The sequence below is a fragment of the Podarcis melisellensis genome, assembly GCF_964234715.1.
Source record: "Podarcis melisellensis genome assembly, chromosome: 17".
Classification (NCBI taxonomy): Eukaryota; Metazoa; Chordata; class Lepidosauria; order Squamata; family Lacertidae; genus Podarcis; species Podarcis melisellensis.
In genome coordinates, this window is record NC_138534.1 from 4974262 (window position 1) to 4993398 (window position 19137).

Here is a 19137-nt window from a genome sequence, read left to right on the forward strand (position 1 = left end):
ACGTGCTAAACTGTCTCAAAATGAAAACAACAGGGCTTAAAATCCAGGCCTATCTTCATCCTATCCCCACCCACCCCATGGTTTGTTTACAGCCTTTTCCTTTCTTTAGTGAACAGTCTCTGCCAGGGCCTCATACGTTCCTATGGCAGGCAATCCTAGACCACAAATTGCTATTCAAGAGGCCCACTCACTCATAAGGCAGTGTGCAGGCAAAATGGTCCAGAACTCCTGCACCCACCACTATTTCTCTGGGTGGCACTGTGTTGCCTGGATGAGTGCCAGCAGAATGGAAGGTAGGATTCTCTTAATATAAGCAGCATGGTTAATAATGGTCTGGCACTGTGCCTAGTGCTTCCTCAGGATTTCTTGCTACATCCACATTCTGCAGAAAGAGAAAGGAAAAGAAGTGCAAGATGGTTGAATGGTGGCTTAAATTAGAAAACAAAGTTAGGGGGGAACTGAACACCCCATCCGCACCCAATTAAACTAGCGTGGTGAAATGGTTCCATTAGAATTGGAGGTGGAATGTCTGCACTGCACTCCTCTGTTCTGCCACCTCTATTTTATCATTTCTTCTAATGTGGACCAATATTTGGCAAGACCATTGCACCGCTCCACCTTGCAAATATGATTTTCTTGTGTAATGTGAATTGACCAGCACAATGCAGCCTTGTCTTTAAGGTATTGCCATAATAACCTGCTCCCATCTCCCAGTATAGGCTTGCCATACGTTGGGGAAATTCCGGACACGTCCTGGTTTTCGGGTGTAAATAGGGTGTGGCTGGGGGGGATTTTGCACAATCAGCATAATGTCAGGGAAAACCCAGATGTATGGCAATGCAATGGAAAAAGCAACGGAAACAGCTCCAGAAGTTTAACATCACTATTTGGGGGGGGATGATTCCCCAAAAAAGCTCAACAATTTTTGGATCTTCCTAAAAACTTTGCGGGTGTCAGGATTTTTTTTGAAATATGGCAACCCTGTCCCAGTAGCTACGAAGGAGAAATAATTTGCTTGGAAAACTACCCACACCTAATTAACCAGGTTAGCAAAAGAACTTGGATTTACAGCATAGGGTAGAGCAAGACGATCGGGAGCCTGGGGCAGTGTGTGTGTGCCCAGGGGCAGGGCCAGCCACCTGCGGGGGCTTTGAGGAGTCGTGCCTACCTCCTCCCACTCAGCCGCCCTACAGCTGAGGAGGAGGCGGCAGGCAGACCGTTTGGGGCAGCGCGGAGCCTGCGGGCACCCAAGACACCGCGTCACTCCCAAGAGAAACACATGGCTCGGGTGTGGTGAGTGCCGCCCAGCATTTTGTCACCCCCCTCAGTGGTGACACACAGGGCAGCCCACCCCCACCGCACCCCCCTTCCTCCACCCCTGAGGGTAGGGGAGTCTTTACCTGAGGGCCAAACAGGCAAGGGGGAGGGGACCGCCCCAGATCACTCCAGCAGGGTTGTTTGGTTGGCTGAGGGCTGGCCATTGGCACATTGTGGTGGTGCCGGTACAAGGGGGCCTGGCTAGCTTTGTAGGAAAGATGCTGGGAGTGGGGGTGGGAAGATAAGAGGAAAATATTACAGAGGGACAAATATGAGTACAGTGGTGCCTCGCAAGACGAAAAGAATCCGTTCCGCGAGTCTCTTCGTCTTGCGTTTTTTTCGTCTTGCGAAGCAAGCCCATTAGCAGCTTAGCGCTATTAGCGGCTTAGTGGATCAGCTGATAAGCGGCTTAGCGGATCAGCTGATAAGTGGCTTTGTGGATCAGCTGTTAAGCGGCTTAGCGGATCAGCGGCTTAGCGGCTTGGGGGAAAGGGGGGGGGAAGGAAAAAAACCCCACAGGAACTCGCAAGACATTTTCGTCTTGCGAAGCAAGCCCATAGGAAATTCGTTTTGCGAAGCACCTCCAAAACGGAAAACCCTTTCGTCTAGCGGGTTTTCCGTCTTGCGAGGCATTCGTCTTGCGGGACACCACTGTATGAACAAGGTGGTCTTTCCTGTTGGAGGATCCCCATGGAGTGATGTCAGCAGGTAGGACCAAGTGGTGCAGCTGCTGAGCAAAGCTCTCGGTTCTCAACAGCATCACCTGGAGACAAGCTTTATAGCAAGCCAATGCTATGTGGAATTCTTCCAATTGCATGCAAGGTCTTTCAACAGACCCTTTCCAGAGGATCCAACTAGATCCTTGGTTAGGGATATTTCTCAATGTGGCAGGGTTCCCGCTTACCTGTGGCCGTTCCCGGTGTGTATTCACAGCCTCAATGTTGAGGAAAATCGATTCCACCTCGCAACCTGTCCCAAAAAATAACCCTACAATTAATGAACTTTGATGGATGTACCCAGCATTTACCAGGCCACCTGTGCCTTTTTTCAGCTCATGTGCATTTTGCAGTTAAAGGATAGGCTGGGACAAGCTTCTTTAGAGCCAGTGTGGTGTAGTGGTTAAGAGTGGTAGTCTTGTAATCTGTTGAACCGGGTTCGATTCCCTGCTCCTCCACGTGCAGCTGCTGGGTGACCTTGGGCCAGTCACACTTCTTTGAAGTCTCTCAGTCCCACTCACCTCACAGAGTGTTTGTCGTGGGGGAGGAAGGGAAAGGAGAATGTTAGCCGCTTTGAGACTCCTGAAGGGGAGTGATAAAGCGGGATATCAAATCCAAACTCTTCTTCTTGGAATAGTTAATTGTCCTAGTTGGAAACTGGGAGACTGACTTAGGCAGGACTAAAGGGAAGACCTTGGCAGCTCAAAGAGCATTCTGAGCTGGCGAACAGCCCGGCAGTGAAGCTGTCTTGGACTCCTATCATGGCAGTTGTTGGTGGAGCTCTTGCTGGTTTTTTTTTTTTTCCCCCCTCTTCTTTTACCAGGCCTAGGCTGCTGCCCTAGGAGAGTATAGCTGGGAGAGAGTCATCTGGGTGTTTTTTTTAAAAAAAACCCCACTTCATTATTTTTAATAGTGCCTGTAAAACTAAGAAGCCTTTCCTGAAGATTTAGATTGAAGTAACAACAGACAAATAGTGAAGGGGAGCAATAGGGCGTTCATGGTTTAAAGTTGGCTTGCAAATTCTGGCTTCTTTGTAAGGCCACTGGTCTGATCCAGCAGCCTCTTATGTTCTTATAAGAAATGTCAAGCTGTGGTTAACTGGCTTTACTGGCACGTGGAGCAGCAGCGAAGGAATTCATATACATCTGGGCTTATTAGCCAAGCATTTGATTACCTGAAAACAGCTTTTAATCTCCCACGGCCACAGTGGGAGGGAACATACTGGAAGTGGGGGGTAAGTAAATTCTCAGCCGTTTTGGAATGACATGCTTTAAAGGGGGTAGGAGGAAGACTTCCAAAGCGCAAAGGATTTTGACAGGTGGATGGAATTTGGCTTGCAACGTAGATCCTAATAGGGATCTTGCCCATGGAGCCAAAAAAGTTCCCTAGCCCCAATTCCTTTGGGGGGTAAGGTATCTCCCAGCTCTTTCTTAAAGCAAATAACCAGGACTTCTGAAATCCACCAGCAGGCCTCCTGCTTGAGGGAGGGGGTGTTGAGTTTTTCTCCTAGATTCAGACACTCACCATAGGCCACGGGTGTGAGCTTGAGAACGGTGTGCAGCGGGCACTTGAGGTAAGGCAGCTCCTCTGGATGGAGAGAGAACAGGAAATGAGACAAAGATGAGCACTGAGCAGGGATCCAGCCCCTTAGTCTGTGGAGGGGGTGGTGTATTGGTGGGGAGAGGAAAACAACAGTCAGCCTCACTAGTGAATACTCCAATTACAGTGGTGCCTCGCAAGACGAAATTAATCCGTTCCGTGAGGCTCTTCGTATAGTGGTTTTTCCGTCTTGCGAAGCAAGCCCATTGACAGCTTAGCGGATTAGCACTATTAGCAGTTTAGCGGCTTTTAGCGATCAGCTGATAAGTGGCTTATCAGTGGATCAGCTGATAAGCGGCTTAGCGGCTTAGGAAAAGGGGGGGGGGAGGGAAAAAAACACGCAGGAACTCGCAAGACATTTTCGTCTTGCGAAGCAAGCCCATAGGGAAATTCGTTTTGCGAAGTGCCTCCAAAACGGAAAACCCTTTCGTCTAGTGGGTTTTCCGTCTTGCGAGGCGTTCGTCTTGCAGGGCACCACTGTATCAGATTGCAAGAGAGAAAAGCCATCATTTTCTGGCAGTGGGTGCTATGAGGAGGAAATGCTATTTATGGGAGAATGCCCCACCCTCTGCAGGAGACCGTAGGGACTTGGGCTCAAATGGGGAGCCTGCAAATGCAGAACAGGGTACTCTGGTACCTGCACTCTTGTCCAAGAAGTAGGCAAGCAGGCAGCGCATGACCGCTTGATGGCAGATAACCAGCACGTTCTCTTGTCTCTCCAACTCCATTATGACAGGCTCCAAGCGCTGCACCAGATCCTCATAAGACTGGGTGGGTGTAAGTATTAGGTTATCCAGAGATGCCCTTGGTCCTGGCTTTGGTCCTAAGGCCCTCCCTCCCTCGAGGAGTTTCATAACTCTCCTCTGGTAGGCTGCATGCTTCCTCTTCCCAACCAGCACTTCCCATTGGGAGCCCCAGGTTCCACAGGTCAGTTCCCATGCGTGTGATGTGCTAAGTATGCTCAGCCCCCAGATGCCCCACTGGGCATTCCCTACCTCTCCCTTAGGATAGCGGTACCGATATTTGTCCTGGTCTCGTAGGGCAAACTCTTCTGGGAAGTGGTCCTGGATCTCTTCGTAGGTCATCTCCTCACAGACACCCTGGGGGGGAGATGAAGCTGGGATATCTGAATTCAGCCTACATTCTTGGCATAAAACAGGAAGTAGCATATATGTTGAAGGAAGGAGCTGGGATGTCTAGACTCCCTAGCTTTCTGGGGAGAAAGTGTGGTGTGGTTAAGAGCGGTAGACTTGTAATCTGGTGAACCGGGTTCGCGTCACCGCTCCTCCACATGCAGCTGCTGGGTGACCTTGGGCCAGTCACACTTCTCTGAAGTCTCTCAGCCCCACTCACCTCACAGAGTGTTTGTTGTGGGGGAGGAAGGGAAAGGAGAATGTCAGCCGCTTTGAGACTCCTCAAGGCAGTGATAAAGCGGGATATCAAATCCAAACTCTTCTTCTAATGAGGAATTTTGGAAGAGGAAGCCATGCCTCCTAGTAGCAGGCAGGGCTGGTGGATTAGGACCAAAGAAGTGCGAGGCCCTAGTTCCTAGTTCCCCCACTGTGGGAAGAAGGGATTGTGCTCATTTCCTCTTGGTCCTCACCGCATCAATCTCGTTCAGGGCTTTCCACTGCTCGTAGGGCACATGCAGCGCTTCTGCCGTCTGGATTGTGCGCTTCATGTGACTCGTCCATACTTTGAGGTCACGGATGCACTGGGAGCGGATGAAGCCAGCCAAGGCACAGGCGTACTGGCAGGCAGAGAGACAGAACAAGACGGAAGGTGAGGAGAAGCGCTGAGGGACAGAGGTTTGCTGTGAGGCAAGAGATTCTCAGACCTCTTTGGTGTGTGAATTTGCCCAAAGTTGAGGGCAAGACACTGCAAGAACAAATGCACTTCTTTCTGCTATACAGTGGTACCTCTGGTTGCGAATGGGATCCGTTCCGGAGGCCCGTTTGCAACATGAAAAGAGCGCAACCCGCAGCGGCGCATCTGCGCATGCGGGGTTGCAATTCGGCGCTTCTGTGCATGCACGTGACGTCATTTTGCGCATGTGCGAGCAGGGAAACCCAGACGTAACCCTTTCCAGTACTTGAGGTACGACTGTATAGGTAATGGCAATGAGAAATCTATGTTGTGCATTCTCTGAGAGGGGAAGTGGTGACAATTGTGTCTGCAAATTTATCACTCATGCGTGCACAACATCATCTTGGAGCTCAAGGACAGGTTTTTGTTAAAAGAGTCATGTAAACACTTCCATGTTAAAAATATTAATGGGAGACTGCTCATCAGGAATAACTTCGTTGGAGCTGTAACTGTGGAAACACCGAACAAACCTAGGTTCAAATATGTCTGGGAAATATGACAGCCTCTATGTGAGGGTTTGTATCCAATGAAGTTGCCCCGTTTGTGCAAGGACTTTCGCTTGCGCAACAGAACTTTCAGTCCATCGCCACCCCCTGTGCATCCTGCCATCTGTTCTGGTGCTTCCGCCAGCCCTCCAGAGCATCTTATGTTGGCGGTGGGGAAGAGGGAGAGCAAGTTCTGTGAAAGTCCTTGCTTTGTTGAATGCAACTCTGTGCTTTTACATGAAGCCCGTTGATTGTTAGCATTTTACTTATTCCACTTGTGAATCACTTCCCATAAAAAGTGATCTAAACATCAATAATAAAAAGCATACTTGAAAATAATTTCAAGGTCACTATAGATGCAGACTGCGATCGTCACCATCCTTCACTCAAAAGGCTTATTGGCAAAGAAAGGTCTTCAGTGGGCACAGAAAGTATCATAGGAATTAGGGTTGCAAAAAGCAAAAACCAGAACACCACCAAAGTTGTTGAACTTTTTCTTTTACAAAAATGCCAAAAAAACCACGATTTTTCGATTGACTTGCCTGAGATCCAGGACAGAGTGTTGCCTTGCAGAAATTCCCCCAGACCTCAATTCAGCCTTTGAAATCCTGTTAATGTCTGGGAAAATCTGGACATATGGCAGCCCTAATGCCACCAGTAATGGGATATATGTCATTTCTTACTGCTTTACCCAGATAGAATTCTACTAGCTTTTCTAGTTTAGTTTGGGGGAAGCTGAAAACGGATCCGTCAACAAGGAGAAATCAACAGGGAAGGTTATTCCGAAATAGAAGTGACAGTGCTTCCATCCTTCTTTAAACACAGGAATTCACAGTAAGAAAAACCTGTTTTTTGCCTTTTGATTGGCGGGTAGGGTTCTGCTGTACCTGTGTGCCGCGCTCAGACAGTCCAGAGTCACCCCCAATGCGGCCCCGCAGGTTGAGCTCACTCTCCCCATGCCGACTGAGGTAGATGGAGCGGGGCGTCACGTGGATATTCATCAGGTAATAGACAGTGCGGCTCTGTACATGGTCCTGAACCCGGTTCACCAGGTACCGACTGCCAACGTTGAAGATTTTGATGTAGGACAGGGACCTGTGGATGTTGAGTTGGAGAGGGTGAGATTAGAAGCCCTTGCACAGTCCGTGTGAGACTCCCTGGGGAATTCTGCGCTGCTCATTCGTTGCGTAATAAACTCACGGAATTTTATACTACAGAATAATAATGAGTAGCTTACGCAACACAAATGACTATTAGCCATGATAGTAATAATAGTAGTAATAGTAGTAGTAATAATAATAATAATAATAATATTTTATTTATATCCTGCCCTCCCCAGCCAAAGCTGGGCTCAGAGTGGCTAACAACAATAAAAGTAACACAGCATTCTAAAATTAATTCTAAAATCAATTCAGAATCAAATTAATGGCAACCATTGGGCTAGAGTTCTGTGAGATTACCAAAGGAGGGGGTCAGACTGTGCCTCAGCCAAAGGCCTGGTGGAACAGCTCTGTCTTGCAGGCCCTGTGGAAAGATGTCAAGTCCTACTCTCTTGTGACAGAGCTTTCCACCAGATCGGGGCCACAGCCGAAAAAGCCCTGGCTTTGGTTGAGGCCAGCCTAACCTCCCTGTGTCCCGGGATCTCCAAGATGTTTTTATTTGAAGACCATAAGGTCCTCGGTGGGACAAACCAGGAGAGGTGGTCCCGTAGGTACGAGGGTCCTAGAGCCAAAGATCGGCTCTGTGTACAGCAGCAGATCTGTGAATACAAAGTGCTGGGAACAGCAGAAGGCAACTGACGCCATGCTCTGTCTATGAATTCCCTGAGGAATCTTGGGGAGCAAATACAGTACTAAACTTTGGTGTATGAGATAGTCAAGAACCAGTAAGAAAGCGGGGTGATGGTTGCACGCTTCTCTGCAGTCTGGTATGCGGAAAGGTAGTATAAACATGTTTTAAAACAGAGTAAATAGGTCCATAAATAGCTATAATCATGGCAGCTTAGTAGAGCCTCCATGTGCCAGGCAGTGTACCTCTTGAAAACCAAATGCTGTTGGGGGAAAAGGGGAAGTCCATCTGAGTCCAGCAAGGTAGTTCTCATATTATGTTTTTACTTTTAATGGAAGGCCCAGAGTTATTTTCAATCTTTTGTACACCCCCATGAGCGGCTTGCTGCTGCTGCTGTTTATAGATGGTTGAATTCCTCTTTGCTGCAAATTCAGACTCCCAGCAAGTTTGGTACAGTGGTACCTCGGGTTAAGAAGTTAATTCGTTCTGGAGGTCCGTTCTTAACCTGAAACTGTTCTTAACCTGAGGTACCACTTTAGCTAATGGGGCCTCCTGCTGCCTCGGTGTTGCTGCCGTGCGATTTCTGTTCTTATCCTGAAGCAAAGTTCTTAACCCGAGGTACTATTTCTGGGTTAGTGGAGTCTGTAACCTGAAGCGTATGTAACCTGAAGCAGCTGTAACCCGAGGTACCAGTGTATATGGAATACACACAGCGTTCCCTCCCCTTTGCAAGGCAGGCCTTGCAAGCGGTGGCAGAACTGCCTTCTCACCTGTCCAAGTCGTCATCGAGTGGCTGGTAGGTTTTCTGGTAGCACTCGATCCGCTTGAGAAAATCCTCCACCACCTCATCTCGGTTGCAGTCCTTATAGTCAGGGCTGGTCAGCTTCACTTGCTGTGGGTGATGTGAGGAAGCAAAACAACGAGGCAAGACAAGGGTGGAGAAAGGGACACACACACACACACACAACCAGTCAGGCTGAATCCATATTGGTGTGTCAGGGAACTGCCATCGGAGCTAGAGGCGGAGGGAAGGCTCCAGAGGGATGCCGGAGAGGGTCCCAGTAGGGAGAGAGGCAGCCCATCTGCTGGGGAAATAAATCAGCGTAACACCAGTGGAGAAGGGGGGCAGATGGGGGAATCGGAGAGGAGGCTCCAGGACTCTTCACCGGAGACCAGCGGGGAGAGCACGGGTCCTCCGCTGCCCACACCCTCCCTGCGCAGAAGACTTCCGCGCAGGGAGAGTAGGAGGAGACTTGGCGTCAAAGAACTTCTTTGCTGGAAGAAGTTCAAGAAACGCCCACTGATGGATTCTGCCAGCGACTGAGACAGCCACGAAGTGAAGGGCTGTCCAGACAGAAAGGGTTCAAGCAGGTAACCTAGCCAGGAGTGGTGGCAACTTATGCACGAGCAACCCCTTAGAACCATTACATGGTGTAAGCTTAAGAAAAAGGATGGTGTTGATCCTCTCCTGGCAGGAAAAGGATGCTAGGTTTGGGATGCTGTGCTTCATTGAAGGCAGGGTTCACAAGCACTTAGCCCCATTTTCAGTGCCAGAGAAATTCATTTCAGCTCACATTTTCATGTGAACCTATCTAGTCACCATTCCGCAGCCCATGCTTGCACTGGAACACAGGTGCCCTTGGGACATTCACACTTCTCTAAGCATTGCCACAAAGGCTGATCTGGTGCAAAAGAGAAGAGAGGTCTTACCTTGATATTCTCCTGGATGATATCCGGGTCATCGCAGATAGATTCAATGAAGAAGACCTGTAGTGACAGAGTGATATGTCATGGCAGGAGAAGGTATGTGGCAGGAAGCAGCTGCCATCAGAACAGTTTTCTTTTGGTGGCTGGAGCCAGATGGTTGCTTCCCCCCTCCCCAGAGAATATGAAGGAGTACAAAGTGGAAGGGTTGCTACTGGTGAGCAAATTTTACAGGCTTTTGTGGTGCTTTTAAAAAGTCTTCAAAATCTATTTGGCCAGAGATGACAGTGCAAAGAAGGAAAGACAAATATACCCAGGAAACAAAATCTCTATCGTATTTATTTCAATTAATGGGGGGTGGAGACCATGTCTCCCATTTTCATTAACACATGCTGAGATTTCAACACAAATGTTGGTTTGGGTGCAGAGTTGTATTTATAAGGATCTCAGGTTTTGACTTTTATGCTTGCAGATGTCTCATTGTGGTTGTAGCAATATGTTCTTCATTGTGCAAATATCATCGTAATTTTTTTGATGGGGGATACCTGTTATCTCTTCCTTTTCCCCATATGGATCTCTAACCAAGGGCAATGCTTGGTACTTAAGGGTACTTATGTTATGTTACTGGCATAGCATAAATTCACATGTGCTAATTTATATGAATAGATGTCTCTGGGAAAGTAAGTGTGTGGCTGGGGTCTCACCAGAACCACACTTTCTAATTTTCCTAGCTGCCGTGTGTGTGTGTGTGTGTGTGTAAAATGTGGCAGGAGATCTGGAGCCCACTGAAAAATTAAAGCCCAATAAAACATCCATAATAAATTTAAGAACACATGTAACCAAATTATGTATCCAGATAGACCTGCTGAAACGGAAAAGCTTTCAGCAGATGTCTAAAATGGAACAGTGATGGTGCCTGCCTGATATCAACAGGCAGGGAGTTCCAAAGTGCTGCCGCCGCCACCTTAAAGAGGGGGTCAGCAAACTTTTTCAGCAGGGGGCTGGTCCACTGTCCCTCAGACCTTGTGGGGGGCCAGACTATATTTTGGGGGGAAAATAAAAAATGAATGAATTCCTATGCCCCACAAATAATCCAGAGATGCATTTTAAATAAAAGAACACATTCTACTCATGTATAATAATAATTTATTATTTGTAGCCCGCCGATCTGGCTGGGTTTCCCCAGCCACTCTGGGCGGCTTCAACAAAGACCAAAAATAAACACCAGGCAGGCCCCACAAATAACCCAGAGATGCATTTTAAATAAAAGGACACATTCTACTCATGTAAGAACACGCTGACTCCTGGACCATCCGCGGGCCGGATTAAGAAGGCGATTGGGCTGGATCCGGCCCCCGGGCCTTAGTTTGCCTGCCCATGCCTTAAAGCAGGTATGTCCAACAGGTAGATCGTGATCTACTGGTAGATCACTGGACGTCTGTGGTAGATCACTGGTAGATCACTGTCTCCTCCCAAAGAAGTTTAACAAGTTTGGTTCCCCTTTTTTGCCCTGCCCCCCCCCCCCAAAAACGGGTCTTTCCTCGTCTCTAAAAAGAGCTCAACAACTTTGACCTGAACTCCCCCCCAAAAGGGGGTAGATCACTGCCAGTCTTTAACTCTGTGAGTAGATCGCAGTCTCTTGGGAGTTGGCAGTGGCGTAGGGTGGGTTGTCAGCACCCGGGGCAAGGCAAGTAATTTGCGCCCCCTAACCCGTGGATTTGCGCCCCCTAACCCTAACCCCCAGATGTTGCGCCTGGTGCGGCCGGGCCCCCCCTGCACCCCCCACGCTACGCCACTGGGAGTTGGCCACCCCTGCCTTAAAGGAATACTCCTAAATGGAGAATTTAGAACCCGAGTTCCCTTCACACACAACTTTTGGCACAGGGGACTCTGACGAAATCCTCCGCCTATGGGCTGCTCACTTGACTGCTTACTTTGTAGCCGTTCTCCTTGGCAAACTGCAGGATGAGGGTCCGGCGTTCCCGCGTGGTGTTGGTGGCATCAAAAACCTGTGCAAGGGAAGAGCGAGGCGGTGGAACAAGGGTGCAATCTAAGGAACTCTTAGGAGTGATACGGGCTTTTGCCTCCTTACCGCAACTTGTCCCTCTTCCACACTCAGATAGGTTTGGACGTCCCGAAGAGCGGCTAATGCACATTGTCTGTTGGCGAATATGAGGAGAAGTGAAAACCCACCTCCAGGCTTGTGCAATAATAACCAAACCTTTTGTTTTTATACGGCCCTTCAGAGCATTCAAAGCACTTCACAGTCCTCACGACACCCTTGCAAGGTGAGTCAGTATTATGGGGAGCAAAGTGTGGCCTGCTCAAGTGCAGAGCTGGGGAACCGATGGTCCTCCAAATGTACCATCTATAAGACACCCCCATTTATAAGATAAGATAAAACTTTATTCGCATTAGCCAATGGCCATAGCAACAGTAAAACATTACAGTATATGCAGAAAAGGGAATTTGATATAAGGGCACAATTTATTAAAGTCCTGAATCAGCCGTCAGTTAGTGGCCCTTATTCTGATTGCCTATGAACCTAGCAACCTTTGCTGTTATCTGCTCATTTTGATCTGGTAGAAGAAAGGACATTGTGGCAGTGGTTGAGCGCCCTGGGATGGTTAGTACGATGCCTCCTATTTTGGGGGACTCAGATTTAAGAAAATGGGGGGAGATGTATCCGTGTATAAGACGCCCCCTAATTTTTGACATTATTTTTTAGGGGGAAAACCTGGTCTTATACACGAAAAAATACGGTAACTGGACTACAACACCCATCATGCCTGCCCATGCTGGCTGGAGCTGATGGGAGTTGGAGTACAAACATCAGGAGGGCCACACACACCCCACCTCTGACCTAGAGTGTTCACAGTGAAAGCAAAACCTCGATATGGAGGGACTTCCTGTGTAAGAAGTTGCAGTTTAGACGTTCCATTCCACTAGCTCTCTGCCATTATTTACATTTATTCAATTTAATGCTTGTTTGGGGCCGATGGGAATTGTAGTGAAAGATGGCTGGATAAGCCCTGGTAGGGGGAGGCTGTCCTGTACTCAGCCCTCCAGCGGGGGCTCTGAACTGGCTCAGATGGTCCTTGCCTCCTCCTTGCTTTTATTTCTCCTGGAGATTTGACGCTGAGTCTTATCTTCAGCCTAGCCTTGTGGAATTTTTTATTTTTATTTTAATCTTGTCTCTTTCTATTGTTGATTCTTGTTACTCACATCTGCAGCATAGCTTCGGGCAACAGTTTCAAGGTTATGGGGAAAAGTTGGGCATGTTTCTCTCTGACATTGAAAAACACTGTTTGAAAGGATTATCTAGGAATGTGGCAGACAGGGGGAGGGTATTAAAAAAAACAACAACACCCAAGTCTGTTGCTGGCGTTTGACACTGAAATGCTTCTAGCTTATAACCTGGCAGCAGCGAGAAGCCTTGCTGGCCAGGTTGAAAGGCAAATGTAAGCTCTGGGATCCTGTGGAGTCTGAGCTGTGGTGATCTGCTACATACAGCACCCTGGCCACTACATGAGGGGTGGGGAGCCTGTGGCCCTGCAGTAATTCCATGGGCATTGAGCCAGGTGCCAAAGTCCTGCTGGAAAATGAAGTCAGCATCCCCATAAAGCTTGTCTGCGGAAGGAAGCATGAAGTGCTCCAAAATCTCCTGTCATCAGCTGGTGTTGGTCCACTGTGCTTCATTAAGTCCAGGGTCAACACAGCTGTCCACCAGGAGATTTTGGAGCACTTCATGCTTCCTTCCGCAGACGAGCTTTGTGGGGATGCTGACTTCATTTTGCAGCAGGACTTTGGCACCTGCCCACACTGCCAAAAGTACCAAAACCTGGTTCAATGCCCATGGGATTACTGTACTTGATTGGCCAGCAAACTCGCCTGGCCTGAACCCCATAGAGAATCTATGGGGCATTGCCAAGAGATAGATGAGAGACATGAGACTGAGCAATGCAGAAGAGCTGAAGGCTGCTGTTGAAGCATCCTGGTTTTCCATAACACCTCAGCAGTGCCACAGGCTTATAGCACTCATGCCACACCGCATTGAGGCAGTAATTGATGCAAAAGGGACCCAAACCAAATACTGAGTACATATGCATGCTTCTATTTCTCAGAGGTCCAATATTGCTCTATTTGCAGTCCTTGTTTTGCTGATTTCATTTAATATTCTAATTTTCTGAGATTGTTCATTTTGGTTTTTCATCAGCTGTACGCCATGATCATCACAATTATAACAAATAAAGGCTTGACATATCTCGCTTTGCATGTCATGAGTCTATCTCATATATTAGTTTCACCTTTTAAGTTGAATTATTGAAATAAATGAACTTTTCCATGATATTCTAATTTTCCGAGTTTCACCTGTAGATGGGAGAATTCCTCACCTCCGGATCTGCATGGCCTCTTCATTGTCTGGTCTGAAAAACTCGTAATTCTTGTAGGTCTGGACGGCTTCACGGCGATACTGCCCAACGTTGAACACTGGGGAGATGAAGACTAGGATGTGCTGGGGCTCTTCAAGGAGTCCCCTTGCCCTAGCAGTGTGGCTTCCCCCTCCAATCTAAGCGTCCACCCACCCTGAACAAACCCCTTCCCCACCATTACCTTTAGTGGGGGTCCCGATCCAGTTGAGGTAGCGGGTGAGTTTTTTGGAGATGTAGGTTTTTCCTCGAGCGGGCAAACCCACCATGATCACCATGGTTGGTGAATTGGTGAACTGTGGCACGGAGGCTGTAGAGAGAGGCAGGAGGATGAACTGATGTGCTATGTGATGAAGCCAGAAAGCGCCCGCGAAACCACGGAAGCTGCCAAAGCTTCAGTACCCTACCTTAAACTTTTGCATCTTTTTCTACACTAGTTATAGTCCATGAATTCTAGCATTCCTAGAACCACCAGAGACCTTTGAGCAAAAAAAGATGACAAGGGAAGCTTTATGCCATAGGCAGTTGTTTTATCCAAAGAATCTTGGGAACCATATTTCACCCTGCCCAGAGCCACAATTCTCAGCACCCTTAGCAAACTACAGTTCCCATGATTCAAGTCATGTGCTTTAAAGGTGTGGTGTGTACACAGCCAGGGTCTCTTCTTCACCAGAAGTTGGGCTGAGGTCAGCCCATTCGTTAAATATAAATATTGCTCTGTCTACATTTCCCTCAAGTTAAAAGGCTGTTCGTCACTCAAGCTAATTCCTCCGGCCTGGTGCTGAATAAAATAGATCCTGGCCTTCGGGGAGAAAGAACCCACATCGGAGCAGAACAGATCCCAACTCACATCCCCTGCGTTGCTGCAGGCGTTTGCTGGTGCGGGGAATCCATACTTTCTGCAAAGGCGTCTGAGTGAGCTCCCCAAACGCTCCAGACATCCTGCTGATCGCTACTTGTTCTCCAAAACTGGACTGTCTGGCTCTTGCCGCAGGCTCCAGATTACTGATTGTCATGTGTGTGTTTGTGTATGCAAACGAAATAGGTTCAGTGTAGGACAGTTTGGCCATTGAACTCCCACCGCTGTGTACACTACAGATAACTTGGAGATAACGTCTGACCAAGCTCACTTTACTATTGGGGAGAAAGTTCCTTGCTGTTCTTAACATTTGCTAGTCGAGGGAGCGAGTGCTATCTAGAAATGGAAGCCCTCCGACCCCACCGACCCCCAACAATGCCTTTCCCCTGCCTTCCCAATCCATTCTGTTCTTCTGAACTGACGCGATGTAAGAGTTGACACCTCCTAAGGTCAGAGACCCCATATCCCAATTCCAGTTTTACAGAGTGGTTAGCTAATACCACTATAGAATTTTGCCCTTAGGGACGGATCCAGGGCACTATGCAACAAAGGCAGGCTTCCTCAACCTCGGACCTCCAGGTGTTTTTGGCCTACAACTCCCATGATCCTTAGCTAGCAGGACCAGTGGTCAGGGATGATGGGAATTGTAGTTGAGGAAGCCTGAACTAGGGTGTCCTGCTAATAGAAGCTTATGCAAGGACTTTTGCTAACATAACAGGGTTCCCCCTTCTCTTCCTATGCCCCAAAAGTGGTTCTGTGGGAGCTGGGAGAACCCCCAGAGCAGCCCAAGAGGGGGAATGGGGCTGGTTCTGTCTGGCAAGTTGAAATACTTGTGTTGAAGGAACAATTCCCATTGAGCTACCTTGAATTCTTCCCAGAATTCCCACAAACAGAATAACTTTTTAAAATGTGCCAGTTTGCATAACTTAGTGACAGTTTTCTTTTGTAAATTTTGAATTAAAATTCTGTTTAAATGACAAATTATGAAACAGGAAGAAACAAGAAACAGAGGACTATGAATAGTGGTCAGTAACTACATTACATTAAATCCCAGCCTCCCTGTCCAATAAATGAAATCTTTATCAGTTTTCTATGTTTTTAGTAAAATTTGCCAACCTATTTTCCTTTACAGCTGTATAGACTACTGCAGTGTTTGTCAAACTTGGGTCTCCAACTGTTGTTGGACTACAACTTCCATCATTCCTAGCTAGAAGGACCAGTGGTCAGGGATGATGGGAGTTGTAGTCCAACAACAGCTGGAGACCCAAGTTTGACAAACCTTGGATTAGAGGCTTGTTTTTCTAAATAAATAAGTAAATCAAAGCAGAGAACTTCAGGCCTGTGCACAAGCGGTGGATTCAATTCTGTGTTGCCTGTTGGTGCGATCACAACCACGCAGATTTCCAAAGACCCCACCACATCCAATTCCTCTTAAAGGACAAACCTGACCATGCTAACAGCAACACAGCACCAACTAACTTGTTTTCTGGCTTTTTAAAGTGCAGGGCTTAAGTTCAGTGAGGGTGGGGAGAATGGATGACCTTGCATCAGTACTGGAGCCAGCATCAGAGTCAGCTTGTATGCTCGACCCAGGAAGGCGTATGCCATGGACCCATGCCAAAGTGCCAGATTCTGGGGCAAAGTGGAAAGTTTTCAATTCCTGGTGAGGTTTACTGTGGACACCTTGCTGGTTTACTGAACGGCAGAGGTACGCACTAGAGCTGGAGGCTTACACTAGGTGGCACTGTAGAGCAGCCTTTCTCAACCTTGGGCTCCCAGATGTTGTTGGACTACAACTCCCAGCAGGGGCAACAGTCAAGGATGATGGGAGTGTAAAGTCCAGCAACATCTACTCAACATCTCTTGAGAAACAACTAGAAGCAGCCATAAACTCATAGGATGGGGGGGGGGGGAGAAGCCAACCTTCTCTACTCTGTTGAGAGTTCTAAATTTGCTAAGCACCTGGGCGTCAACTAAAAGCTATAATGTATGGGAAAGGGTATTTTTATTTTTAAAAGCTCAGCTGTAGATTTCCAAGGGCCCTCAGTGGATACAGGGCACCTGGACCCAAGCTACAAAGAATAACCTTATCTACCATTGTTTGCTTTTTTGCTCTAATTGGCTTCATCAAGTGTATATTGTTTTGCTAACATTTCCTAGGGACAATGAGAGATAAACAGAAGACGACTTCTAGAAGAGCTGACATGAGATCAAAGTGCAGCAAGATCTTATCAATAATTAACACAGCTGACATTTTGCAAAACATGAACACTCCTCCAAAAAAAGAAAGTAAAATCCCCAGTAAAACAGCCCAGTATTTAACGTTAAATAATGCATTAGTATGTTTTGTTGTTGTTTGCTTCTGACTTCATTAAGAACATCATCTGAAATTATTCAAGTTTTAAATGCATAGATTAAATCTTACTTAATCCCACCATTGGCAGGGAAGTAAGGAACGTGGGCAAAAAGCTACAGAGGAGACCCATCAGGAACAGAGACCGCAATCCACTGATGGTCACATTGACACCATACAATTCCCAGCATGTTCTACTGACTACGGTTCCCAGAATTCCCCACAACTGTTAAAGTAATGTAAGAGTTCTTTAACTGTATGGTGTGGATACAACCAGGGCTTGTGCAAGAATAATATCCCAGGGGATTGTGTACCCTAAATCGATAACAACAAGTTGCAGATTCTCACAGAATATTTTCCACTAGATGGCCACATGGCAAAAGTAAAAATGGGCAAAGCGAAAGCAGACTTTCACCAGAGTGAGCACAAGCTCCTTGGGGGATGAAGCAGGCTGTGCATTCAAATAAATACATTGACAACACAGCATCCAGAGTTTATTGGACTCCTGTGTTCCACACGGGGATGATCATTTTGAGCATGCCCATTTCAATACAGGTTACGCATTGCATCATGCAGCTTAGCAAATTCTCTGCATGCTTATAGCCTGTGCTTGGGCAACATTTCAGCAAGATGTGCAGACAACTCTCTCCAGCCTGCTGTAGCTTGCATGTGTGCTAGGCCAGGAAATACAATATGCCTTATGCAACTCAAGGATAAACACTGTGGGCTTTGATGGGGGTTAACAGCAAGGACAGAAGAGAAAAGGAAGGGAACCAGGCAGTTTCCCAGAACATTGGACAATTCCCACCAGGGTTAAGAACTCCCCATTTTCCCACACTAGAAATAAAGGATCACTGCAGGTTTGCCATGCTTGAGCCCCTAAGGAATGGACAGTTAGAGGACATCCTGGCTGATCTTGAACTGCTTAGACACCCACCCAACGTCTTCTTAGAACTCTGTCATCTGTCATCCTGACTGCCGACTGGGACATGCCCTACCTGGGATTTTGGCAGGTTTTTCCTCCATTGCTGATCGGTCTCCCTTATCTTCTAGGAGCCATGGCATTGGGGGATCTGGCGGGTCACTACAGCAAGGAGGATTTCCCTCGGGGTCAAGTTTCGTGCAGCTGGGGTGTCATTCATAGCAGCTGCTCAGCCAGAGGCAAAACAATCCGGGGAGTCTTTCCACAAGAAGCCATGTGGCCTTGACGGAAAGGTCAGCACTAATATTATCCCTGCAGCTGGAGGAAGGAGGAGGAGGAGGAGGAGGAGGAGGAGACGAGGCTTGGGAGTATGAGACAAGACCATGGCCTGGCTCAGAGGAAAGCAGGAGTGTGTGTGCTGCAAGCAATCTTTGAGGACTGAGAGTTGATTAAAATAATTGCAGCTGTTTTATGTAGCTTAGGCAATCAGGGATCTTTCATCAGGACAAACATGCAGCCTCCTCCATATCTGGGGAATGTCCGGATTTCGATAAGAGCCTAGTGCTTGTTCTTAGGGCTGCCAGATGTTATTTATTTCAGAACTGAGTGTCAGGGCCAAACTACAGTTGATTGAATCTACTGATTTGGATTGTTACTGTTTTATCATCTTAAAGTAGCTGGGGGTAGGGGTGTTGGGAAGTATATAGAAGGGATCTAAGCATTTTCCCCAGCTGGAATTCCCTCCCAGCCATCCTGAAACAGAAATTAGCCCGACTAGAGAGGAAATATAGGTATGTATTGTAAGTGCCTTTTTACCCAAGGAAAATTTATAGGAGCTTGGAGAAGTGGGGTGATTTTGATCAGGGAAGCAGCATGGGGGACAACTTTTAACACTTCCTTCCCCAGGTATTGCTGCCCCCATCCAATTCAGTCCAAAACTAAGTTGCCAACCCTGATTAAAAAAAAAAACACTCACAGAGAGAAAACATGGATCATGTGCAGTTTCTCATGTTAAAACTCAGTTACCGTATTTTTCGCTCTATAAGACGCACCAGACCACAAGACGCACCTAGTTTTTGGAGGAGGAAAACAAGAAAA

General features: G+C 47.5%; 1 protein-coding gene across 6 annotated transcripts in view; it reads right to left on the reverse strand.

Moving 5' to 3' along the window:
• The window catches only part of PFKFB1 (6-phosphofructo-2-kinase/fructose-2,6-biphosphatase 1), a 294172-nt gene that overhangs the window by 273857 nt on the left and 1178 nt on the right, over nucleotides 1–19137 (reverse strand). The window contains exons 1-15 of one of the 6 annotated variants that reach the window (XR_014163928.1): nucleotides 14756–14914; nucleotides 14090–14215; nucleotides 13870–13966; nucleotides 11568–11634; nucleotides 11410–11484; nucleotides 9482–9538; nucleotides 8542–8663; nucleotides 6871–7078; nucleotides 5236–5382; nucleotides 4628–4732; nucleotides 4270–4399; nucleotides 3558–3620; nucleotides 2222–2286; nucleotides 1401–1538; nucleotides 115–382 (exon numbers count right to left, since the gene is read on the reverse strand). Coding sequence is in view for 5 of the 6 variants with exons in the window: in XM_081894271.1 (XP_081750397.1) it covers nucleotides 323–382; nucleotides 1401–1538; nucleotides 2222–2286; nucleotides 3558–3620; nucleotides 4270–4399; nucleotides 4628–4732; nucleotides 5236–5382; nucleotides 6871–7078; nucleotides 8542–8663; nucleotides 9482–9538; nucleotides 11410–11484; nucleotides 11568–11634; nucleotides 13870–13966; nucleotides 14090–14215; nucleotides 14756–14846 (1551 nt within the window). In the remaining variant the exon portion in view is untranslated. Of the gene's footprint in view, nucleotides 1–105; nucleotides 383–1400; nucleotides 1539–2221; nucleotides 2287–3557; nucleotides 3621–4269; nucleotides 4400–4627; nucleotides 4733–5235; nucleotides 5383–6870; nucleotides 7079–8541; nucleotides 8664–9481; nucleotides 9539–11409; nucleotides 11485–11567; nucleotides 11635–13869; nucleotides 13967–14089; nucleotides 14216–14755; nucleotides 14915–18115; nucleotides 18316–19137 lie in introns of those variants that run through there. The other 5 variants (XM_081894274.1, XM_081894271.1, XM_081894275.1 and 2 more) reach the window with 5 other exon arrangements.